Here is a 23,849-nt window from a genome sequence, read left to right on the forward strand (position 1 = left end):
CCAACTCTTTTGAGGCTAGCCAAGCGGAATGCCAGCACATCACACTGTGGCAAATTCCAAATTATGCTTTATGTTAAAAATTTCTTTTTTGTCTATCCTGATTCTTCCAGGACTCAGTTTCATTGAGTGGTTCTAGAATTTGGGGGAAGGGAAAACAGCTACTTGTCTACTTCATCTGCACCATGCATAATTATGTATACCTCAATCAGGTTGCCTCAGCTGAGACCAAAAATACCAGCTGACATTTTAGATTGATTCAAAGCTTGGGGAATATTAAAAGGTCCTTCATTCTTCATAAGTTGGCTAGTGTTGATTTTTTTAGACAGCAATACTAGTTTATTATGCCATTTTATATGCAAAATCAACTAGAAAAATAATACTGTAACAATTGAAAACACATGGCCATTATATAGAAAATGGTGTAATTTTACTCATTTTTCAGGACTGAATAATGTCTCTGAGCCTGGTTGTTTTCTTGCAGATATTTCATTAACCAAACGAGGTTACACTATCAGTGCTAATACAGTTTGCAAGCTTAGAGAGCACCAAGGATCCTTCACTTTAACCCTGAGTTACAAATATTCTCCTTTATTAATATCAGCTGCATTGTATAATCTTGGGATTAACCTCTCTAAAGGAAGAAAAGTACACATTCTTTCCCATCTGACTAACTGATATAAAGCTTCTGTATTTTTAGGAATACTTTATGGAAAATCTATAATTCTTTGCTCCTCAAAGTACAATCTATATTATAATGCTGTTATTTCTGTGAGGGAACAACTAGGACAAATGCCGTTATTTTTTAAAAAATCATGTTCAAAAACCAGAAAATAGATTCTGAACTCTTATGCTGTGAAAGATTCCAGAATCTATTATCTGGCACTTTGCTTGATCTGCCTGATTCTTGGCTAACCACAAGTTTGTGTTTTCTATTTATTTTATTTAGTAGATTAGTAATGGTGTGGTGTGTTGCTGTTCCATTTTGGATTTATTCTGGTCTGTCACTACATTATTTATAAAAACAGAAATTATAGGACAATTAATTCAAACCTAATACATTAGATTCAATTAGGAGTAGTTGCAATATTGATAATAAAGAATCACAATGAATTTGGAGTGAAATTTACTATATTATTGTCTTATATTTTTGTTGCTTATACTCAGGGGAAGCTTAGAAAATGATGATTTATATATAAAAAGTTTAAAAGAACTGAAACAATTTATATTTCCTATTCTAAATGTACTTGTCCAATATTGTACAGATGTGTACTTTACAAATATTTAAATTTTAGCAGAAACATGTATTTTCTTAGCATTTTAGAATAGTTTGACTTTATGGAATGCCAGAAGGTTTTAGAAATAGTTTTTAATAATTTGAAAATGCGTTAAATAAGTTGCTGCCAGCAGATATATTTAGTAGTAATGTATATATAAAAGCTTTTATATGGTCAGCAATCCAATAAATATTCTGCATCCACTAGGTTGTCCATGCAAATACATACATATATGAGATTCTAAAATGTAATTGTTTAATTTCAATTTACAGTTTGTGAAGAATGTCTAATGTACTACCATTAACATCTAGCATATATATGTAAAAGGCAATCTGTAGATCTATCATGCCTATAGATATGGAGCCATGTGGACAAAGGACTACTGCTTGTTTAGTTTTCCCCCAATGTAGCAAATGTGCCTGTAAATACACAGGGCAGGTGAGAGGAGAGAAACATTCAGACACATTAGTCAAGCAAAGGAATTGAGTGAAAATACTGTTTATTCTGTGTTATTACACATTTGATGTTTGTATAAAGTAACATTTTCATCTTTTACTAATGGAAAACGCAAAACAGATAAACAGCATGCTCAAAAAAAGCCTATAAACATTTCAATTTAATGGCTACTTTTCATTAATGAAATACAGTGATCCTTTCTGCACACAAGTTGTTATTTGTGATATTCAATGAATATTGTATTCCCTCTGATGTAGATTACCATTTTAATAGGTTACTTCCTTGCTGTTACCTTCATAAGCTTTGATAATTAATGGAAAAATAGGAATAATTACTAAATGTTTGTGAATAACAGATTACTATTAATGTTTATTCTAAAATACATATATCCTACTTTTTATACAAGCTTCAAGGTTTATTGTTTTAATGCAAAAGGCATGATGGAAAATACAAACAAACAGCTATGGTGAAATACATCTACAGGAAGAATATTTAAAAAAAATCCAGATTCTGTTATATAATCAAATTAGTGAGATATGGGGATGGGAAATATCATAACCAGTGACGCATATGTCAGCCAAGATCTGGTCTGAATTCAAAATATGAAAAGCATGGTTCAGTTTCATCTGCATCTACTAGAAGACAATATATATAACTTAAGAGTTGAACTGTGAGTCTTTGGTGCTCTCTGAACTTCATCATTTGCTTGCAGACATTTCATTACCCAACTAGATAACAACATCAATGTGAATGAGTGTGGGGTTTATGCCATGTTTATAAACAACAGATTGCCCTACAACCTCTAAGAAGCAGATTTAAATCTATTAAGAGTTTCAGTTCAATAAAGATAATCTATAAAGGATAACAATGAACATCTACAGCTGTTTCATTCTGAGGCCAAATGGGATGAATGCAACAGCATATGATGGCCAGTTTAAAGAAAATTAATGCTTCAACTGTATATTCTAGGATTTCTATGTGCTACTTTTTAAAAAGATATTCTGTAATCTTTCAAGGCAGTCAGAAGGTATGAAGAAAGTTTTTTCAAAAATTTAAGAAGCAACTCACTATGGTTGTGTGCTTAATATATAATATTACAGGTAGTCCTTGACTTATGACCACAATTGAGCCCAAAATTTCTGTTGTTAAGTGAGACATTTGTTAAGTGAGTTTTGCCCCATTTTACGACCTTCCTTGCCACAGCAGTTTAGTGAATCACTGCAGTTGATAAGTTAGTGATTTGGTTGTTAAGTAAATCTGGCTTCCCCATTGATTTTTTTTGCTTATCAAAAGGTTGCAAAAAGTGATCACATGACCTTGGGAAAGAGCAACAGTCATAAATATGAACCAATTGCCAAGCAACTGAATTTTGATCAAATGAACATGGAAATGCTGCAAAGGTCGTAACTGTGAATAACGGTCATAAGTCACATTTTTCTGAGCTGTTGTAACTTTGAACAGTCACTAAAAGAACTGTTGTAAGTTGAGGGCTCCCTGTATTAGTATGATTCTGTATCATACTAATATGTTTCATATTCATAATTACTCAGCAGCAAGCATACTACTGCAAATTTGTTCACGCAATAAGCAATCTGTCCCTAGTGAAAAGGACAAGCTTCTTCTCTTAATGCTGTAATAGTGTTTGCAGAAGTGATGAAAATCATTCACCAGCTGCTAATAAGACCCGATCACACCATTCAACATCTCCATTCAGCTATGTACATATAGAAGAAAAGCTGCAATAGTGCTTAGGACTCTGCAGAAAATCTATCAAATCTCTTTAAGTCACCTTCAAATAACTGAACCGATTCAAATGCACTCGATTAGATACAGACATCAAATCTATCCAAATAAATAAATTGATTGAATCGCCTTTCAGTTCTGTTTTCTCATCAAAGTTTTGTACAGCCATAGAAAATATATCTGTAGACACTAATATTTGTATGACACAGAAGACATCAGAGAAGTGGCAAAAGATTATACATAATTTAAACAGGGTACCTTGCGACATACTCTTGGAATCCCAATGTATCTTGGCCCAAAAAGTTGCTTAAGTCTTTAATCAGACTGAAGACTTAAATAATCTCCAACTGACTGACATTTGTGTCAGGATTCTGGCAGTTGCCCTAAAGCAGGCATAGAAATGTTTTATGAGTTGACATTTTGTTTCCACTGGTCATTAAATCTATGTATTTCCAAAGATGGAAATCATTTTATTCTATTCTATTAACCTGAAGTTATATTTTTCAAAATGAAGGACTGAATCTTTTGTTTCTTCTCAATGAGTTTTGAGAAAGGTCCCCCAATATCAATAAAACTCAGCTTGCATTTCTGGAAACTGTTCAGGTTCCAATCCTGTAATAGGATGTTGACATAGTTCAGAGACGAACCACATTTCCCCACCTCTTTTTCCTAACTTACAACTATTTGGTCTAGGGGTGAAATTCAAATTTTTTCCCTACTGGCTCTGTGGGCGTGGCTGTTGACATGGCTTGGCATAATAGTAATAGCAACCTGGGGTAATGTTTTACCCATTCAAATAGTCTGTACCACACCTCTCCCAGGGTGGGCCAAGGTGGTTGAATTTCACCCCTGATTTGGTCTGATTTGGAGTTCTAATGAAAACTTAAACACACTATAAAACTTCAGTTGGTGCTACAAAAAAAAAAATCCCTATATTTTTGAAGGAAATTTTTGGTTATTTTTTTTCCCTCACGGCCCACATAGTTTGAATGAGGTTCATCTTTTACACGTGTGTTTACATTAGTAAGAATTCGTCTCTCCTCATACTGTTTAAAACATGGCTAATTAGGTGTATGGCTTTTCCTTTTTTGGAAAAATCTGATTTGAGCTCTATGGTGCACACACTTCTGTTCCACACAATGGAAAAAAAGCAAGATAGCTCATTTAAGTTAAAGAGAAATTGGAAAGGGGGGAGGGACATGCTTTCTGCAAATGAATTTAAAGCAGGATCTGAAGAAAGGTTTGTAATTTCTCCAGAAAAATTATGAAACAGCTTTGCTAGCTTTCTCACTAAAGGGGGAGAATTGAAAATGATAAATGAATCAGGAGCGGACAACTTCCCATTTTAATAGAATAACTCATTTCTCATATCATCAGCGATGACAGGCAATGGATTGGGTCCACTGTTCCTAGGACTGTGACAAGTGATAACCACTCTTGTTTAAACCATGAAGTGGATAAAGAAGATTCTAAGTTAGAGGTAAGTCAACAGACCAAATTAATATTTATTGCTTGTGGAATGCATTAAAAATTCTTGCGCTTTCAGGAAATAATTATTTTTACACTTTAAAAGCATGGGGCCTTCAGGTTCTGTCACATAAATCTTCATGACAGTCCTCTCCATATGGCCAAACTGTGAAACATGAACAAATTTAAATAGTTTAAATTTGTTTTGAGAAGCTTACATGCATATAAATAAGAGAGCTTTGGAACTTGATTCAGTGGTGGGATTCCAACAGTTTGGCCCGGTTCGCATGAACCAGTAGTAAAAAATGTTACCGTTTGGCTGAACCGGTAGTAAAAAAAAACAGCTACCAGTTCAGTCAAACCAGTATTTCTTTTTTTTCCCTTCCAGTGATCAGCTGTTTTGATTATCAGCTGTGCTGGGATCACCTTCGCTGTCTTACTGCTTCGCCTAGGAGGCTTCCCTGAGGCCCAGCAGGCCAAAAAAATGGAGGGGGAGGGATGCTACACAAAAAAAGAAGCCACACCCACCCAGTTTCATAGCCATGCACACCTAGCCTCTCTCACCTAACCATGCCCACAGAACCGGTAGTAAAAATATTTGCATCCCATCCCTCACTTGATTTTTTGGATTCTAAACACTCCACATTCTTTTAAATGGCTAGGTTCCACTACCTTAAGTTTACAACAATTATTTGAAGTAGGCTAAATTGAAAGAAAGGTTGCACTTCCAATGTGCTGGAGGCTGAGGCTGCAGGAAATTATATGAAATATCATGTTTTCAAAAGATAAAATGTAAGAGATGCTGCAGTTACCTCTTCATGATCACCCTTGCTTTACATTACCTGTATTTTTATATATCAGATAACTGGAGGAAAAGGAGTTAGAAATGGGTTAGAAGATGCATCTTCTATTTATAATAAGTGTGAAACTTGTTAAGTCTGGTTGTTTGATTGGATTTATGGCTTAGTAGTGGTCTGTACCAAATTATTATGTTTTGGCATGACATAATATATGGCACATGTTCACCTAACAGCTGAACTTCATTAAACAAACCGTGGCCAAGTGAGATATACTGCAGGAACTGAGTCAGTGGATGGGACCTTCTGGAGACTATTAATTATTTAAGGAAAACTTCAACTCCTGTTGCATTAGTAACATCGATTTAAGTGAAACGGCTTTGTCAACCAGCACTTCTGGAGTCATTAAAAACAATTTTATTTTTAAATCTCTCAAAATACACCTTTCAATTTTGGGTGCGAGAGGCTACCAGATCTGGGCTGCAGATATTTGGATAATGGCTAATTGGCAGCAAAGAAACAGAAAACTCTAGCAATCCTCTGATCTTTGCACTCCTACGTATGAGATCAAGGATAGTATTTTTGTTCACTTTTGAGTCAGATTTGCTTCTTTATCTTTTACTACTGTATCAGTCCTTTTCTTAATCAAGCCATCCTCTTGCATCTTTAATCTTTTGAGCAATACAGTATCTTGGTTCTTGGTACGCATGTTAATTTCCTTCCTTCCTTCCTTCCTTCCTTCCTAGTGGACTACCTAGGCCTACCTGGAATGTGTTCCCTCTGGTGTCTAATTCCAGATGTGTGTCTGTATGCTTATGCATAAAGATCTCATTACTGGCACTGTGCACTTGCTTTAATTGGGAAGAAATGTTTCCGACATGCAGGAGCACAGCAAGACACTATTTATTATTCCTAAAAGAAGCAAATCCTTTGTTAAGCTTTTTTCAGCCAACCTCTCTCCAAAAGATGCCCCTGATTTTGAAATCTCATTCCTTAAATGAATGGCTCTTTAAAGTTAGTTGCCATGTATTTTTTTTCCTTGCAGAAGCCTATGAAAAAAGCGCTGGATTTAGACATGGCAAGGTATGAGAATTTGTAGAGGCTCTATTTGGCAAATGTTAATAAAACATCAGACTGTTACAAGAGTGAACTTGGCAACAATGCCACTAAAATGCATTACAAATCTATGACCGGATAAAGAAAAATACTCTTTGAACAAAAGATGTGAATGCATGAAAAAAACAAGCCAAATCTAAAATGAATGAGGGTCATGTGAGGGTTAAATTTAAGAAACGCTCTTGTTTGAAATCCAAATAAACCTGTAACAAATACTAATAATACTAATAATAATTTAAAAACACTTGAAAGTTAGAGAAGCTCCTTCAGACTCCGAGTCCCTAAATTGGAGGCCCTTAAATTCTAGGCAGCTGGTTCAATGAGCACCAGAGGGGTGCCTTGTACTCTCGGGATAAACAGAAGTAGTTTTTCCCCCCAATCATTTGGGAGAAAGTTCGCAAAGCCCTAGTATTGCTCCTTGGGCACTTAATCCCCGCGTCGCTTTTGAATTGTAACATTCCGAATAGCTTTAGCGGCGACTGGAGATCATCCCCGGCGGACAAGCAAATCCCAAAAACTTTTACGCGGGTGGGACGGGAAGAGCAAAGCGCACCCCCACCAAAAAAGCGCCTCTGTTCTCCCTTACGCAGTTGATTTCTGAGGGCTGCAAGCGCGGGGAGGGAGCTAGCGCCGCCCGCTAGTTACTACTGGCGGCTGCTTGATGCCTATTTTAGTCAAAACCTCCGCTCCGCGGGCGGTGAGCGCGCTTCCCGCAGGCTCCTCTAGCGGGCGCAGCGGAGCCACAAGGCGCTCCCATGAGGAGCGCGCCAGTGCTGGCAGCCACGTTTGAGTATAACAGTAGAAACTCTGGAGAAGGAGCCTGGCAGCGGCGACGCAAAGAGGTAAGACTGGCTGGGACTAGGAGGAGGGAAGCAGGTAGGAGAAGATCCCGCGGAGGCCAGAAGAAGCTGCGGGGCGGATCAGTTTTGATAGGCAGAATTGAGGCAGCTGGGAGGACGCGCAGGGCTCGGCGACATTTTCCGCAACCCGGTCTACTCACGAGCCGGCGGTCCGGGTTGGAGGGAGGTAAGGTTCCCGTGCAAATCTAGTCCGGGTGAGTTTCGGCTGCTTACTGCCTTTAACGCGGGTGCGCTGCTTCCCAGAACCTGACACTTTGTTAGCCTCGCCCGTTGGGTGTCCCCAGTCCTGTCTATCTCCCGCCTTAGCCTACCGCTTGGCACCTGCCCTCTATACCGGCCTCGTTGGATTCTCACGTCGGGACCTAGAGTAAGAACTGCAGTGGCTCGCGCAAATAACCCGTGGGATGCCTGGAGTTGTGGAGTTGTGACTGGAGTTCAGTTTGCAGGAGCTCAAACAAACAAACAAACACACACACACACAGACACCGGCTCCCTCATTCAAAAGGACCCCAAAGCACATTACAGAGGATTCTTAGGGTTCTCGCCTGCTTTTAAATATATCCTAGCTTCTTGTCATCCTGGGTGGGGGAAACTGGAATTTAATTGCAAAAGGCAATATAATATCTTATTGTTTTGAGTCCTACCTTGAAGGGGGGGGGGAGCATGGTCAGGTATCCCTGTGCCACCAACTTTGAATGAGTCTTTATATCTGAAACAGAAGTCAAGGCTAATCAAAACCTTGCCGAGGCCTGGCTCAATATGTACAGACAACTAGTCCTCATTGCTCAGCACAAGCCATACCAGCCTCATTATTATTTTGAAGCTGAAGTAATTTTCTGAGAGGAAGAAAAAGTACAGCCTTATACAATCCCCATCCTTGTTGGGAGAGGCTTGAATATTGTGTATGTTTTATGTATGTGCAGCATGATGAAAGCTTGCAATAACTTGGCAGTCCAGTTATGGCCAGATATGACCCTAACTCTTCCAATTAAGTCCTCCCCCTCCAAGATTGCTATCTACAAGGAACGTGATATCTTCCCATTACTCTGTTTCGTTGCTTATTTGGGCACCATGTTTGAAATACCAAATTTAATAGTAAGTAAATACTATTATGTTTAATAGTGTTTATATACTTCAAGTAATAATCCTTTGCCTAGGGTCTAGAATGCTTTGTATTGTATATAGTATTGTAAAATAATATACTTGGGAGAACTGTTGCGGCATGATGGTTAGGGCACCAGGCTAAACCTGTGAGCCTGTAGTCCTGCTTAGGCATCTAAGAGGGTAACCTTGGGCCACAAGGTAACAGGCAACCTCCTTCTGAAAATGTCAAGAAAACTGCATATTGACTTGAAAATGTGCATGCACATATATCTACACTAAATCTTCTTTTTTAACCAAACATATATTAAAATGCACATTAAATGCCCATACACAATGTTAGCAAAATCTTGGACAGTGTTGTATCATACGACAAAAAAAGGTAAAATGCAGATTGCCTTTTTAGTATAGAATTATTGAGTTCTTCATAGGGACATTTGCTTTGAACAACCAAGATCCCACTGATATAAAACAGATTATGATATCCAGTGGATATTTTTCTAACTGCCTCTATATCTGTGAAATTGAAATCAATATTTTATGATGCTGGAAATTCACATATTATTTCTGTCCCTATTTTTGCTTCACTTTCAGAGCAACACCTTAAAATAAAACATCTATTTGCATGTAGCAATTAGTAAACATAAAAAAATATTACTGTGTGGTTTTAAAGATCTGGTTCAACCAATGAATGATGCTACATGAGGATTTAGTAACATGAATCCAGACATAGTGTGAAGTAAGTCATGCTGTGTTTATTTTATTTTTCTGGATACAAGGGCTGAAGCAGATGTATATGTGTAGAATGACTTCTGAGGTTGTTGATTGTTGGTTCTTCCTTTATAATAGTCTCAGGGAGTTTTGCAGTTGTCTAGAAGCTTCATTGAATAAGTTTAACTTTCTTCTGTAAGCCATTTTCTTGATTAAAAGTACTCTTTTTTTAGTTTCTATTTGAAAATAGCACCCTACACATGTAGAGAAAGGTTAAATATATCTTCTACACTCAGCCTATGGTCATTGCCCAGTCAGAATTTTTCCAACTCTTCAAGGAATTGTGAACTTCATACAGTACATTTTTCCAACTGAAGTTGTCCATCAAAAACTGCTTATGTATCAGAAATTAACACAAAATGAAATGCAGACAGCAGATGTGTTGCATTCTGCTAGAGTATCCAGCATTACTTGAGTACAAATTACATACACGTGTGTGGATGCACAAACTAAAGAACTGTTGAGAGAATCACTAACAACTTTACCACATATAGAAATATTTTTTTAGCTTTGACTGGGTCATATGTCACGGACTAGATGTATATTGGACCATTTTCTGAACAGTCAAATGTATAACCTATTATATTTAAAAATTAAATATTTTTTGTTGCCCTTAAAACTTGGCTGTTAAAGCATTGTGTACTCTTTTGCTTCTTATCTTCTATTCAGCACTGCATTAGGTACTATATTTAGTAGTGCTGTTTAATGTCACAGCTACATGGCAGTTGGATAGGTGTGGGAGAGACAAGCAGAATTCTAACTTTATTTTAAGTATTCTCTGCTGACAGTTACTTGAGTGCCAAAGCTATACCCATTACTTTGTTGAACACTTTATGTATGCAAAATGACATAGATAAGAGTATACAATTCATGATTGAGTTAATTCTGATAAATACAAGATCTGGTTTTCTTTTTTTAAAAAAAAATATGAAGCGAACATTCAACATGTTCCGTGTATAACTTTTCAAGCTTTCGGGATCTGTCCCCATTCAATTCTCTTGCAAAAAGATGAATATTCAGTCACACTGCAAGTACAACCTATATTTCTTTCTAACAGGCTAGTTCAAGATGAACGTCATAGAAGCCAGCTCAATTACCACAGCCCCATTGAACTTCGGCCTGGACTTCAGAAATGCCACCTCTGTGCCTTTGAATGAAACTGTATGTGAAAATTGGAGAGAGATCCATCACCTGGTTTTTCATATGGCCAATATTTGTTTTGCAGTTGGGTTGGTTATTCCAACTACGTTTAATCTTCATATGATTGTCCTACGAGCTATGCTGACAATGGGTAAGGAAAGCAACATTAGACTCAAATGTTGCACCCTTTACAATCTACTGTAATGAGAATCCATTATAACATATTTATAAAATTTATTTCTCTATTCCTGCTGCTTGATTTTGTTCGATTTTGGGAGCAGGAGAGTGCTTTGGAATATGTGTGGAAAACCAATCCTTAAATACTATTAAAAAAATAAATGAATAATTTCATTTCTGATTGTGCTTCCAGACAAATGTGGGTAGTACTCTTCTATAATGCTATAACTTGCATTTTTTTCCTGGCATAATCATCATTGTTCTTATTACTGTTAGTCATTTCTTGGTAAATTGTTCTATGGAAAATAAAAAGTTTGAACACAATATTCTGCTATACTTAAGTTTTCTGGATTGGGAATGGCAAAGTTGTATGCCTAATAATTTCACACTTTTATTTTTGGCAGGGTGTGTACTTTTTATCATCTGGGCAGCCCTTTTTCGCTGTGCGGTGGATATGGTAATCTGGAATATGGTATTCCTTGTTGTCAATCTTCTGCATTTTATATTCTTGCTGTACAAGAGGAGGCCGGTATGTTCATCATTGCTAAATCAATGATAGATGTATAAAGAAGTTATTTAAAAGAATTGGGTCTTGCTTTTAAATGGACTTGTTCGGCTAATGTATTGTCACTGCCAAAAAAAGTGCAAGAGGTTATTAATATTTATTAATAACTGTGCTTTTAGTACTTATCTCTCCAGGTTTTCATTTACATAGCCTGTGGTCCTAGTGTAAGATGAATATAACTGCAAATATTGAGTGCCAAGAGTTTTGCATTTGTAATTTAATTATATTGTTTTGTTTGCTTTTAATCTTCTTGAGGGCTCCTAAGCCACTTACAGTGCTTTGGGAATGGAGCAGCATATAAATCCTAATAAGTAAGTGAGAATAAACATTCAGGACTTCAGTGGAACTCTATTGTATCATTTTATGGTTATTATATGTTATTTGTTCTAAGTAAATAGTTTGGTTATATTTTGAACTTATTGTTTTGGACAACATTTGTAACTACGGCATTATTTGGTCTGACCTGTGCATCAATAAATATTCTTAGTAAATACTACTACTACTAATAATATATAATAATATATCCAATAATAATATTTTAATAAGAGCATTGTTATACATCGGTTCTATTTTCAGCACAGTTCATAATTCTCAGTAGGATATAATTTGTTCCTCTTCTTCCTCCTCTTCTTCCTCGTCATGTCTCCACTGCAATGAAGGTTTCCTTTTCATTATTTATAATATTTGTATCTCTTCCTCCCACTGAGGTGGGGTGAAAGTCATGACCTCTGACGATCATGCTATTAAAGTTTCATAAAAATAGGAAATAAATTATTTTCAGGAGATGTATCTTTAAATGTTTATCTAGTATATTTCACATTTGGCTAGCAAAAAGTCATCGCTGTCTACTTTACCAGAATTTCTTACGTACACTGATTTATACATAGAAAATATTTTTTACTTTATCTTTACTTTATCTTTATATTAAAATATTTCATTGTGTATAGTGTGGAAGTAATACATTTTTAAAATACATAATTGTCTTTTATTTGACAAACATGTAAATAAATAAATTTTATACATACATACATATACATGCATGCATGCATATAATATATATATATATATAATATCTCAACATTCTATCTATCATATATAGATATAGATATAAACATATTTAGATATATAATTTCACAAGATATTGGGTCAAATCCAGTGAGTAAAAGGAGGCTCATTGACTCATTGGAAACTTCCCTTGGTGAAACAGAAAGGAAGTTTTAAAAATTAATATTTAGGTTCTTTGACCACTCTCTATTAGATTGTTAAGTGAGGAGGAATTATATGCCAACATTATTTCTATCCCTGATCTCTGACAAAAGTTTTTACTGCTTTAAAAATAATTCTATCAGGAGAAAGACGCTGATCATTCACAACTTGTCAGGGCTATTTTCCACTATGCAATCCAATTACTCTTTTTCTTGAAATAGCCAGGTAAACCCTAAGCGTAAAAATAAGCAGGATTGTCTGTCTCCAGACTAGATATTTGAGAACCTTATTGCAAATTTTTCTAGCTCTCAGCCTTTTTTTCTACCTATGACAACCCATATGTGTAGTAAGTTTTGGATGACAGTAGTTCATCTGCATTCCAGCATCCTTTGTACTAAGGCTTTTTTGTCATCTGTAGCAAACATCCAACTAGAAATTTTGTAGTGTACAGCTTGATTGAAATAAAATTAAAGAGCAAGCTACACAAAATGGGCTGTTGTACAACGCCCTCTAGTTTTTCTCTTACTCATAGGTGAATCTGCTATCAAAAGAGCATCAGTGTAATAAAGTGAGTTGAGAGGGAAGTTGTCCCTTTGCCTAGTAATATATTGCAAGCTCATCCTCATAATCTTAGAAATGGAGGAGGGGGAAGATGTTTTACTGGCTGGTGAATGGTTTAAAAAAGTAATCTTTGTCCTTGTCACTTCCAGAGCTTTGCTTATCACGTACTGCAGAAGAAATGCTGCTGTCAGAAAAAGGTGCAGATGCCTTTGCGGTTGATTGAGGCATATGCCTGGTTTATCATATGCAGAGATGCATGATATTTGCTCCATTCATCGCTGAAAAGATTTCCTCTGTGGTCAGCAGAGCTGTCCTTTTACAACACTTCTTTCTAAGTGCAGCTGCTCTGAGGCACCGTTCCTGGAGGAGCCGGTACACAATAGAAACCACGGTTATCTGCTGTAGGGTTTATTTCAATCTTCCAGACAAATCCTATTGTCGGGGGAGGGAAGGGCTGCCTGAAAGATCTTATATTGGTGAAAACATTGCTCTTTTAATCTCAAGGACAAAGCTCTTTTCCCCCTCCCTACAGAGCATACATCTCCATTTTATCTATTTTCCTTACTAAAATTCAGATTATTTCTTGTTGATATAGAGGTAAATTAATTAAGAATAGGCCCAAGACCACCTTCTCCACTTGAGGCTCCATGTACCTCCATTAAAGCTTCCATCCTTATTTATCTGGCTCAATGCTATATTATTTTTGCTTTCTTTTATGACCATTTTCTGCTTTTCTGACAGATTAATCGATCTCTGCTCTGCCTGCCTATGTTTTCAGATAAGACAAGGCATAGTGTTCTGGCTATTGAATTGAAAGACTTTGTCAGTTTGGCCTTCATCTCACGGACTTCACTGTTTTGATATACTATGTGAATCAGACAGCCTTTACATTCCATCACAACATGTTGTGATACAGGATGTTGTACGACTGCAGCAAGCAGGATCTCCAAGTGGGGCAGGAAGTCTAGTGTGCCCACACGGATTATCTTGGTGGCCACTAGTCTAGCTTCCTCACCTGACTTTTTAAGAACATTAGTGGAATTATGTGGATTTAAGATGGTATGGGTCAAGACAGAGATCAGGGCCTGAAGAGAATTTCTAAAAGTTTATCAGCATTAAAGAAACCAAAGTAATTCAATGCAGGGAGATGTACAATGGTGCATATTTCAGACAACGCATCCCAAGTTCTTTGCTGATGTGTAAATTACGAGGGAATAACACAATAAAAACATAAGCCCCAAAATATACATCCCACTTGGAATGTTTTTTTCTTTAGATTTCTATCCCACCTTCCCTTTTGGAGCTTAGGCACTCGCATCTCCAGGTTTTCCTCACAGCTTTACCTCACAGCAAGAACGCTATGAGGTAGGTTAGGCTGAGCAAGAATAACAGCCCCCAAATTATACAATAGGGTTTCAGTAGTTGAGAATGGATTTGCACATGGATATCCCCATTTCTAATCCATCGCTGTAATAATTTCTCTGTGCTAGTATGTTGTGTAATTCTGACAGTGAACTTCCCAAAGGATGTCCAGTTGGAAAAGATGTTCACCCTACCCTTCTCAAGTAGCTGCATTTTTACAATCTCTGTAGCTTCATTTGTCTTAATCATGCCTTGGTTTCTGTTTTCAGTAGTTTAAGCCTAGCCACTTCAATGCATTGTGTGAAATCATGAATTAGACTCATTTAGTAATATGCCTATGAAGATTCTCAGTCATCCAGGTCATAGTTGTATCAAAAATGGTTTTTATTTTTGAAAAGACAAGGAGACTTATTAAGATTACGATTAAGCATATTATCTGAACCCAGTCTGCAAGTTTTCATTGGTTTGCAAAAAAAAGTTCTGAGTAAAAGGAGAATGAATGCCTGAGGGGAGAAAGCAGATAATTAGAAATTGGAATCATGCAAAGTTTGGGAGTGAATGATTCATGAAACACTACTTCATGAAGTGAATAATTAATCTATAGAATTTATTATTGCAAGTTGCAGAGATCAACAATATATTGGAAATTAAAAACAAACAAACGCAAAGGATTGGTGTGTACAAGTCGGGGAGGATGAAGCTATAAGTGACTGGTAATAATGATGATACACTGCATTTAGTTTCAAGGTTAATATATGTTTTAGCACCCAATACTAGAGAACATGAGTGGGAAGGTGCTAAAATACTCATGTCCTACTTATGGACTTCCCAGAAGGGTCTGTTTGATCATTGTAAAAGCCAAGCCTTGGACTATACAACAGTTTGGTATCTTTAATCATTTTCAGGGATTTTAGATTACTTTAAGTAAAGGACAAAAAGAATGGAGTAATAATATACAATACTATATAGAACTAACTTGTTCATGCATACTATTTTCTTACAACAATTTGAAAGGTATTTATTATTCTCAGATTCCCAGCTAATAAGATAATGTTTCTGCTTAACTATATTTATATTGTCTGCTTACAGCTGTGGCTGCAATATCAGACTGGAACATTTATTTTTGAAAATATAATTGTTTTGAATAATTTTTGACCCATAACCTCACACAATTAACCAAAACAGAACTGCAACTTTCAGCAACGACATCGGTTGACAAAAGGGAACTAGCATTTCTCCCCTTTGTCATTAAAGTCCGTGTAGTTTAGAGTCTACACATATGGGGAAAAGAAATTATTTTAATAAATTTGAATTTTATAATTTAGTCTCTTGTCTTTTTAAAAATTTCCTTACCGTTCTATATATTTTGTTATTCTATCATGAAAATAAATAGGCTTAATTTTATTTGCTAAAGGGCATATTAAGGAAAGATAATATTGATTGGATGAGCAGTAACATAATCCTCCATGGTGGGGGGGGAGGGGAGAAAAGATTATCATCACAAAGCTATTTGTAAATAATAATTTGTGAAAACTAAATGGCTGTCAGTTGGTAATTATAGATAACTGAACAGATTGGAATAAACTTTGAATGAATCCTAAACCTAAAGTTGTCAGATTAAAATGTGTAACTGCCATGCTCTGTTTTATTTATTAAATTTATTGTCCTCCCATCTCATCACAAGGCAATGCTGGGTGGCTATGTATAGAAAGGGTGGCTTCTATATAACTGGGTTACATGTTGCCATGAAAATTTATGAAAGATTTATGACACCTGGATTATTCTTTGGGAGCCAATGACTTATAGTAGTGATGGTATAATGATTTTGTGAGGGAAAAATGAAGACAATTATTTGTGCTGCTGGAGTTGAAGCTTGGAGACATTGCATTACAATAGTTCAAATTAAACTGAAACAGGATTGTGTACCTTGGAAGTTGGCTGTGGCAAAAATGCACTATTTTGTCCCAATGCTCCTGGGACAACTATATGAAGTCCCTAGGGATAATAATCATCAGAGAGTTTTGGGATGATTTCTTTTGCCAATAATATTTTATTAAGTTGTGGTTATACATATTCTGAAAAACTTTGATGTTGTTATGGGTTAGATGAAAGTCAATAATCCAGCGCTAAATCTGAAACAACAGTAATATTCTGTGTGGTTCCTAAGTACAGGAATTTGAGGATCTTTATTTCAATAGAAGAGTGAGTGTGGGTGTGTGTGTGTGTGTGTGTGTGTGTGTATTCAGGATTGAACTATGCAGTGGTGTCAAACTGGCACGCCCACCCCAGCTCCACAAAGGAAAACATCACGATACATCATGTGACAGAAACGTGACACTGCAAGTTTGACACCCGTGAACTATGGGATCCTTGTCATCTTTGAGTTGGGTTGAACTATGGGATCCTAGGTATCCCTGAGTTGGATTGTTTACTTGCGGACATTCCATTACCAAACTAGGTAACATCATCAGCATCTAGTTAAGTAATGAAACATCAGCAAGCAAACAACTAAGTTCAAACAGTACCAAGGACTCCAGAATGATTTTTGTGTTCAGAATAGAGTGGTGATGCTTCTGAAAGAACAGGAAAGTGCTTTTGGGGAGCCTCTAGAGTTATAGATTTCAGAGGCCCAAGTAATTTTGTGCTCAGGAACATCTATTATCAAAATTAGTTGGAATGTTAATTATATAGTCTCTTAGATATAATAACAGCTGTTCTATTATTTAACACACACTGATAGCTTCATTAGATTAGATAACATTCTATGTGTGGCTTCCTTGGGCCTAGGAACTGCAGAATGTATGGTAAAATCCAATCAGCATTCTGAGTAGGACATCTCATACACACAATGAATGTCAATTTATCAAGCCAAGTTCATGCTTCTGTCACTAAACAAATCAGTACCAGGATATTTAATATCCTGTTTCAAATCTGAACAATCACTACGATCATCAGTGACTGACAATGTCATCTCGTAGTTACAAAAGCAACTGACAGCTGCACTCCAGAATTTCCTTTTCTTCCTCTCCTGCTACCCCCAATCTGTGACACCTGTTAATGTGTCTTTTAGATGCCTGATGAAGACAATTCTTCCTCTGGGGTTTCTTTGACTGAAAATGTTATGATTAGCTAGTTTTGTTTATGTTTTTCCTCTTCTTTCTTTATTGAATGGGATTTTATATTGTATTTTACCATGCAATTTTGATTTGTACTCATAAATAGTTTTAACTTTTGACAACATAAAAAGCAGTATTAAGTAAACAAATGAACTGTAAACTTTTATTTATTTTTTTGCCAGCAATGATATTTTTGGAAGCTTTTTAACTGAAACGATCATGTCTTAAAACCACTTCTTCTGCATTTCTAATGTTTGTAATATTTCTTCACTATTGTCTTCTAGATAAAAATAAATAAAGAGCTCAGTAGCCTGTACAAGAGAATGTTTGAACCACTCCATGTTCCTCCAGAGCTATTCCAAAGATTGACAGGACAGTTCTGCGATATTCAGACTTTAAAAACAGGTCAAGCATATGCTGCAGAAGATAAAACGTCAGTGGATGATCGATTAAGTATTCTACTAAAAGGAAAGTATGTGTCTGAAATAACTGGGTCTGGATCTCCCCTTTATATAGTTGGACTGTATGAAAAATGCACGCTCGATCTGAAAGAGATAGGTAAGGCTACCAGATCTGGTCTGCACAAATCCAGACAACCACTAGATGGCAGCAAGGAATTTTCAGTATATCTTTGCTGCCCATTTGTGCTCATTTGGATTTTTATAGGTCAGGTATGATAGACCTAAATATAAGCTAGTTAGATCAAAAATCTACCCACCCACCTGCATCCCTGGACAGGAGAGCTCTTTCTAGCTAATGGAAGAATTCTGCTGTAGAAGTTGCCTCACTAATTCTCCCAGGAGCTGTTCAAAGCATCCAGTAGTGGGAAGTGCTTCAAAAAATATTGCACGTCTAAACAAGTCGACCCCTTCTACCACTCCAACTCCTTCGGAAGAGGGACCAGAAGATCTAATTTTCAACCAACCAGTAGTCAAAGCAGAGGTGATCCCAGTTCCTCCCATGTTTTCGGACCTGGTACAGAAACAGTGGGCCTCTGCAGCGGTGTACCCAGCCCCCACTGGATATGACAGGAAATATTTCAATTTGGCCCCTGATTTCTCAAAATTATTGAATATTCCCGAGGTAGATGAACCTATAGTGGGATTAGCATCCTCCTCCATTCCCAGTGATGCGCTGGAGGCATTAAAGCTGGAGGAAAAACGGACCGAGCTAGCCCTACACAGAGCCCATCAGTCTGACGCGTGGGCCATCAGAGCAGCCACGGCCGCCTCCTTCACCCGTTCTTCTCAGATGGCTCCGCCTCTTACGGGAACATGTCCCTAATTCCAACCTTAGAGCGTACCAAGATATTGCTAAACTTATAGTAGCTGCTGAATTCTCAGCTGACGCAACTTATCATGCAGTCAAGTTTTCAACCAGGGCCATTACTTCACATGTCACAGCGCGACGCTTACTATGGTTAAAACATTGTCAAGCGAACTTTAAGCACAAATGCAAGCTGTCTTCATTCCCAATTGTGGGAGACAGACTGTTTGGCCCTTCCCTTGATCCGCTACTAATTGAAACCCGAAACAAAAACAAAATTCTTCCTTCCCTTTTTCGGAAGTCAGATTCTAGAAACCCTCAGTCCTTTCGGAGGGGATCCTTTCGGTCCTTTTACCAGGGATTCTTTTTACCCAGATACCAGAGACCCCCATCATTCAGACCAGTGCAGCAGCCAGACAGGTCCGACTTCGGGGATAGGAGCAGAAGGGGTGGTCAATCCAAGAGATCCTTTCGGGGAGCAGGAAACAGGTCCTTTCGGCATCCAAGATAACTCCCTGGACCCAACCCCCATTAGTAGATGCCTTAAATTATTCGCGGACCAATGGGACTCCTCAACCTCTGATTCCTGGGTCAGAGACACAGTTAGATTTGGCCTTGGGCTAGAGTTTCAATCCACTCTCCCAGATTTTTTCATGTCATGCCCTCTCTCCAGAGACCCGGTTCTCATGGAAACAGCTATCCAACACCTACTGGACATATGAGCCATCCAGCCAGTAGCCACCAACCAATGAGGGCGAGGTTTCTATTCACATCTTTTTGTTGTTTCCAAAAGTTCAGGGGGGTGGAGAGCAATATTGGATCTGAAACGTCTCAACCGTTTCTTAGTATATCACAAGTTTAAAATGCACACCCTGCAATCTATCTTACTTGGTATCAGAAAGGGTGACGTCCTCACGTCCATAGACCTGACGGAGGCGTACCTACATATTGCTATTCGGCTTTCCCACTATAAATTTCTGAGATTCTGTTATAATAACCACCATTTTGAATATGTGGCCCTTCCTTTCGGACTAGCTTCTGCCCCCAGGACTTTCATAAAGGTTCTCGCAGCACTAGCTGCTCATCTCCGTGATATCCCCATACGACTCCAGTGTTATCTTGATGACATCTTGATTTTGTCATCTTCTGCTCATCAAGCAGTCAAAGATACTCAGAACACATTACAATCCCTACAACAACACGGGTTCTCAATAAATTGGAAAAAGAGTCATTTAACACCATCGACTCGGTTAACCCATCTGGGGGCAGTCATAGATACAGTGGAAGGCAAAGTTAGACTACAGTGGAAGGCAGCAGATAGACTAAATAGCATTCAGCAATTAATCGAGATCAGGGGTCTTAAGAGGGTGTCCCTAGCGGAACTATCAAAATTGTTAGGCAAGATGATCTCATGTATCTCTATCATCCCTTGGGCCCGGCTCCACACTAGATCCCTCCAGTGGTTCCTGCTCCCGTACCAGCCCTCCAGCCGAAGCAACTCCAAATACAAGGTCAAGGTACCATCAAAGGTCCTCATATCTCTCCTCTGGTGGACCAGACCAGTCATCAACCGAGGCTGCCTCTTCAAAGAGCCACACAGACTTACCATCACCACCGATGCCAGCCTGTTTGGATGGGGAGCGCACGTTCAATCGCTCACAACCCAAGGCCGCTGGTCCGCCATAGAACAGTCGTGCAGCATAAACTGGCTGGAGCTTTGAGCAGTACACCTGGCTCTCCGCAGCTTCCTTCCACAGGTACGCAATCAGCACATACTAATATTGACCGACAACGTAACAGCCAAAGCTCATATAAACAAACAGGGGGGCACACAGCCGAAACATCTCATGTGAGAAGCGGAGCGCTTGTGTCGTTGGGCGGAGAGCAACCTACTTTCCATCAGAGCAGAGCACATTTCGGGTCTGTCGAATACACAGGCAGACTGGCTAAGCAGGGCCACGATTGATCAGTTGGAGTGGCGCCTCCATCCAACCCTGTTTCAAGAGGCAGTCAGGACATTTGAACAGCTGGTGGTGGACCTGTTCGCTTCCCCCCTCAACACTCAGCTCCCGAGATTTTTTTCCAGGTACCTCTCGCAAGGAGCGGAGAACTTTTCGCTCCGCTGTCATTGGCCCCCGGGACTTCTGTATGCATTCCCACCACTTCCACTGCTTCCCAAGGTCATCCAGAAACTGCTAGACAAGAGGGCGGAACTACTTCTAGTTGCTCCTTACTGGCCTAGATGGCCGTGGTTTGCAGACCTCAGCAGTCTATCCATATCAACACCATGGAGAATTCTGCCAGCCAGGGTCTTGCTAACCCAGGGACCCCTTCAACATCTGGACCCTCAATGGTTGCACCTGACCATCTGGAGGTTGAGTGGAGGTTGTCTGAAGAGCGAAAAGTTTTCCAACAGAGTTATCGCCACTATCCAAGTCGCCAGACGCCCCTCAACCCACATGGTCCAGTTTCTGCAAACGGTGTACCGAGTCTCGAATTGATCCCATCTCTCCATCTGTGGCTCAAATCCTAGAGTTCTTGCAAGAGGGACTTGACAAGGGATTATCACCTAATACCTTGAAAAGACAGGTGGCGGCCTTGGCGTCAGTTCTCACTTGTGAAGGTCTACTATCTCTTTCCCATCATCCACACATACGGAGTTTCCTTCGAGGAGCCACAAATTTACGCCCTCTAGCGGTACACCATTATCCCACCTGGGACCTTAACAAGGTCCTGGTCGCACTCACTAAGGGCCCTTTCGAACCCTTGAAATCGTCAAGTCTCCAATTTCTGATGTATAAAGTAGTTTTCCTTGTAACGATCACTTCTGCTCGTCCAGCATCCAGCCCCACCCTTTTTTCCATCTGGTGGGGTCCTGTTTTGGCCAACGAATTGTTAGGGCATTGAGGACGAGGGCGGTTATTTATCTCGTCTTCGCCAAAACTGGGGAATGCTGGGGAGGAGTCCCGTGGAGGAGGAGGAGCGTTCCACAAATTAAGCCCAGCCTAGACATGCAGAGACTGAAGCATCTCCCACTACTGGATGCTCTTCACAGCTCAAAGAGAACGGGCGTGTCAGGTAAGTACCAACGCCCTTTCTCCTTTCCTTTAGAGTCATCCAAAATCTAATCCAAAAATTTGGAGAATCCCCTGAATTATGGAAACAGCACTAGGTGCTAAAGGGGATAAATAGAATTAGTGAAGATTCTTTCCTTTCCCTTTCATAGAAACAGTAGTCTGCTTAGCACATGCGTAAGAATATTTTTTTAGGGAAACAAAGCAAAGTTAGATCCAGTCCTGTACCTTCTTTTTACTCCTTCAGCTTTGGAATTTCCTGGTGATTTGCAGTACTAACAGATCTGATGATCTCTTTAGTGCTTTGCAGCCCTTGTCAGCTGCTATCTTCTATAACTGCTATTCAAAGTTTTATTCTTATCTTTCAGTGATCATACGTATGTTACTGATTTCAAACAATGTGGTTCTAAGAAAATTTGATTGTTGATAGATTCTCAGTTAAATGTCTAAGCTTTTGGGAATTGTATGTTTAAGAAATTTATTTCTTTAAATCTCAAAAAATGTTTGTAACAATGCTCAAGTCACTTGATTCATGATTCATTTCCCCTTGTTACAGTGAGACAGAGGGAAATCTTGTGCTTTCCTAAATTCCTGGTGGTTTATTTATTTACTTACTTCATGTAGAAAAAATGCCTTGGTTATTAGGTAACAGGAAAGCTTCAATTAAGCCCATCAATATTGGTAACATCGAGATTGAGAAACTAATATTGGGAACATCAATACTTCTCCCCAGGTTTTTTCCTCCAGCAGGAATAAGCCTTATCCACAGCTAAAAACAGAAGCTTGGCAAGGATTCAGTCCAAACTAAAGTTAACCAAGCAGAACAGTACAGAATCCTTCTACTTCCTTCTGCTCTTGATCTGCCAATTTATAACTTTCTCCCTCATTTGCTCTTTCTCCCAATGCAGCTATTCCTAATGCTACATTACATCTGCCTTGATGTTAATGCATCATTAATTCTAACAGGGAAATCTTAGCTTAATATTGGTTAGTAATGATTCGTGATGAATGATAATGAACCATATAAATGTACCATGCACCAAGACAGAATTAATGCAAGTAAGAGGGAAGGATGGGGAGGGGATATCTAAGTGTAGGATATGATTCAGCAGCAGATTGTGTCACGCCTCTTGGAAAATAGCTGAACTGTGGGGGTTCCAGAATTTTAACTAGTAAAAGTCAGTGAAGTTTTTTCCTATGATGACAGAAGTTGTGTGAATTGATGTATTTGGAAATAATTGTACTCTGTTAGAAATTAGCTTGCTCTACTGCCTATATTATCAATTATTGTAATACTTATTTTCATCATCAGAATGAAGGTCTCCTATAGAGGACATTTTCTGCATAATATTTACCCATGTGCCTTTATAGATTCTCCTGAATATCGATCAACTCAGATGAATCGGGGTGAGAAATTCCAGGTATGAAATCAACCATTTCTTTAGGAATGAGTATAATTATCATGGAGATTTCCCAGTGAACAAAGCACTTGTTTGAAAAATTGAAGAGCTATGAATTTACAGTATTTTGTCTGATGATATAGTTTTTAAAACTGTTGTTGTTGGAATATAAAATAATTCCCGATGTGAAATATTAAGGTTGTGTTGTTGGGGAGATTTAAAATGATATTTTTTCATACACCAAATGCATGTGTGATAAGATTAACAATCACTTTTCCAAACTTTATTGAGAAAACCATTGTACTTGAACTTAATGCTATTTTACTATTGGAACTATAATTTGAAAATAATCACCTTTACCTGATCAACTAGAATCTTGTTTGCTGTTGGTAGACGA

At 38.2% G+C, this 23,849-nt stretch overlaps 1 protein-coding gene across 8 annotated transcripts in view; it reads left to right on the forward strand.

Annotated features, from left to right (window-relative positions):
- Positions 1-7,525: 7,525 nt before the first annotated feature.
- POPDC1 (popeye domain cAMP effector 1) overlaps positions 7,526-23,849 on the forward strand; it is a 28,190-nt gene continuing 11,866 nt past the window's right edge. For 2 of the 8 annotated variants that reach the window (XM_087913686.1, XM_087913652.1), the window contains exons 1-6: positions 7,782-7,907; positions 9,409-9,553; positions 10,643-10,876; positions 11,307-11,431; positions 17,997-18,184; positions 23,365-23,473. In XM_087913686.1, the coding sequence (XP_087769812.1) occupies positions 10,654-10,876; positions 11,307-11,431; positions 17,997-18,184; positions 23,365-23,473 (645 nt within the window). In that variant the 5' untranslated portion in view covers positions 7,782-7,907; positions 9,409-9,553; positions 10,643-10,653. Of the gene's footprint in view, positions 7,696-7,781; positions 7,908-9,408; positions 9,554-10,642; positions 10,877-11,306; positions 11,432-17,996; positions 18,185-23,364; positions 23,474-23,849 lie in introns of those variants that run through there. The other 6 variants (XM_087913670.1, XM_087913641.1, XM_026726670.2 and 3 more) reach the window with 6 other exon arrangements.

This window comes from Pseudonaja textilis, chromosome 1 (assembly GCF_049901715.1).
Source record: "Pseudonaja textilis isolate UNSWEBS1 chromosome 1, rPseTex1.2, whole genome shotgun sequence".
NCBI classification, from domain to species: Eukaryota; Metazoa; Chordata; class Lepidosauria; order Squamata; family Elapidae; genus Pseudonaja; species Pseudonaja textilis.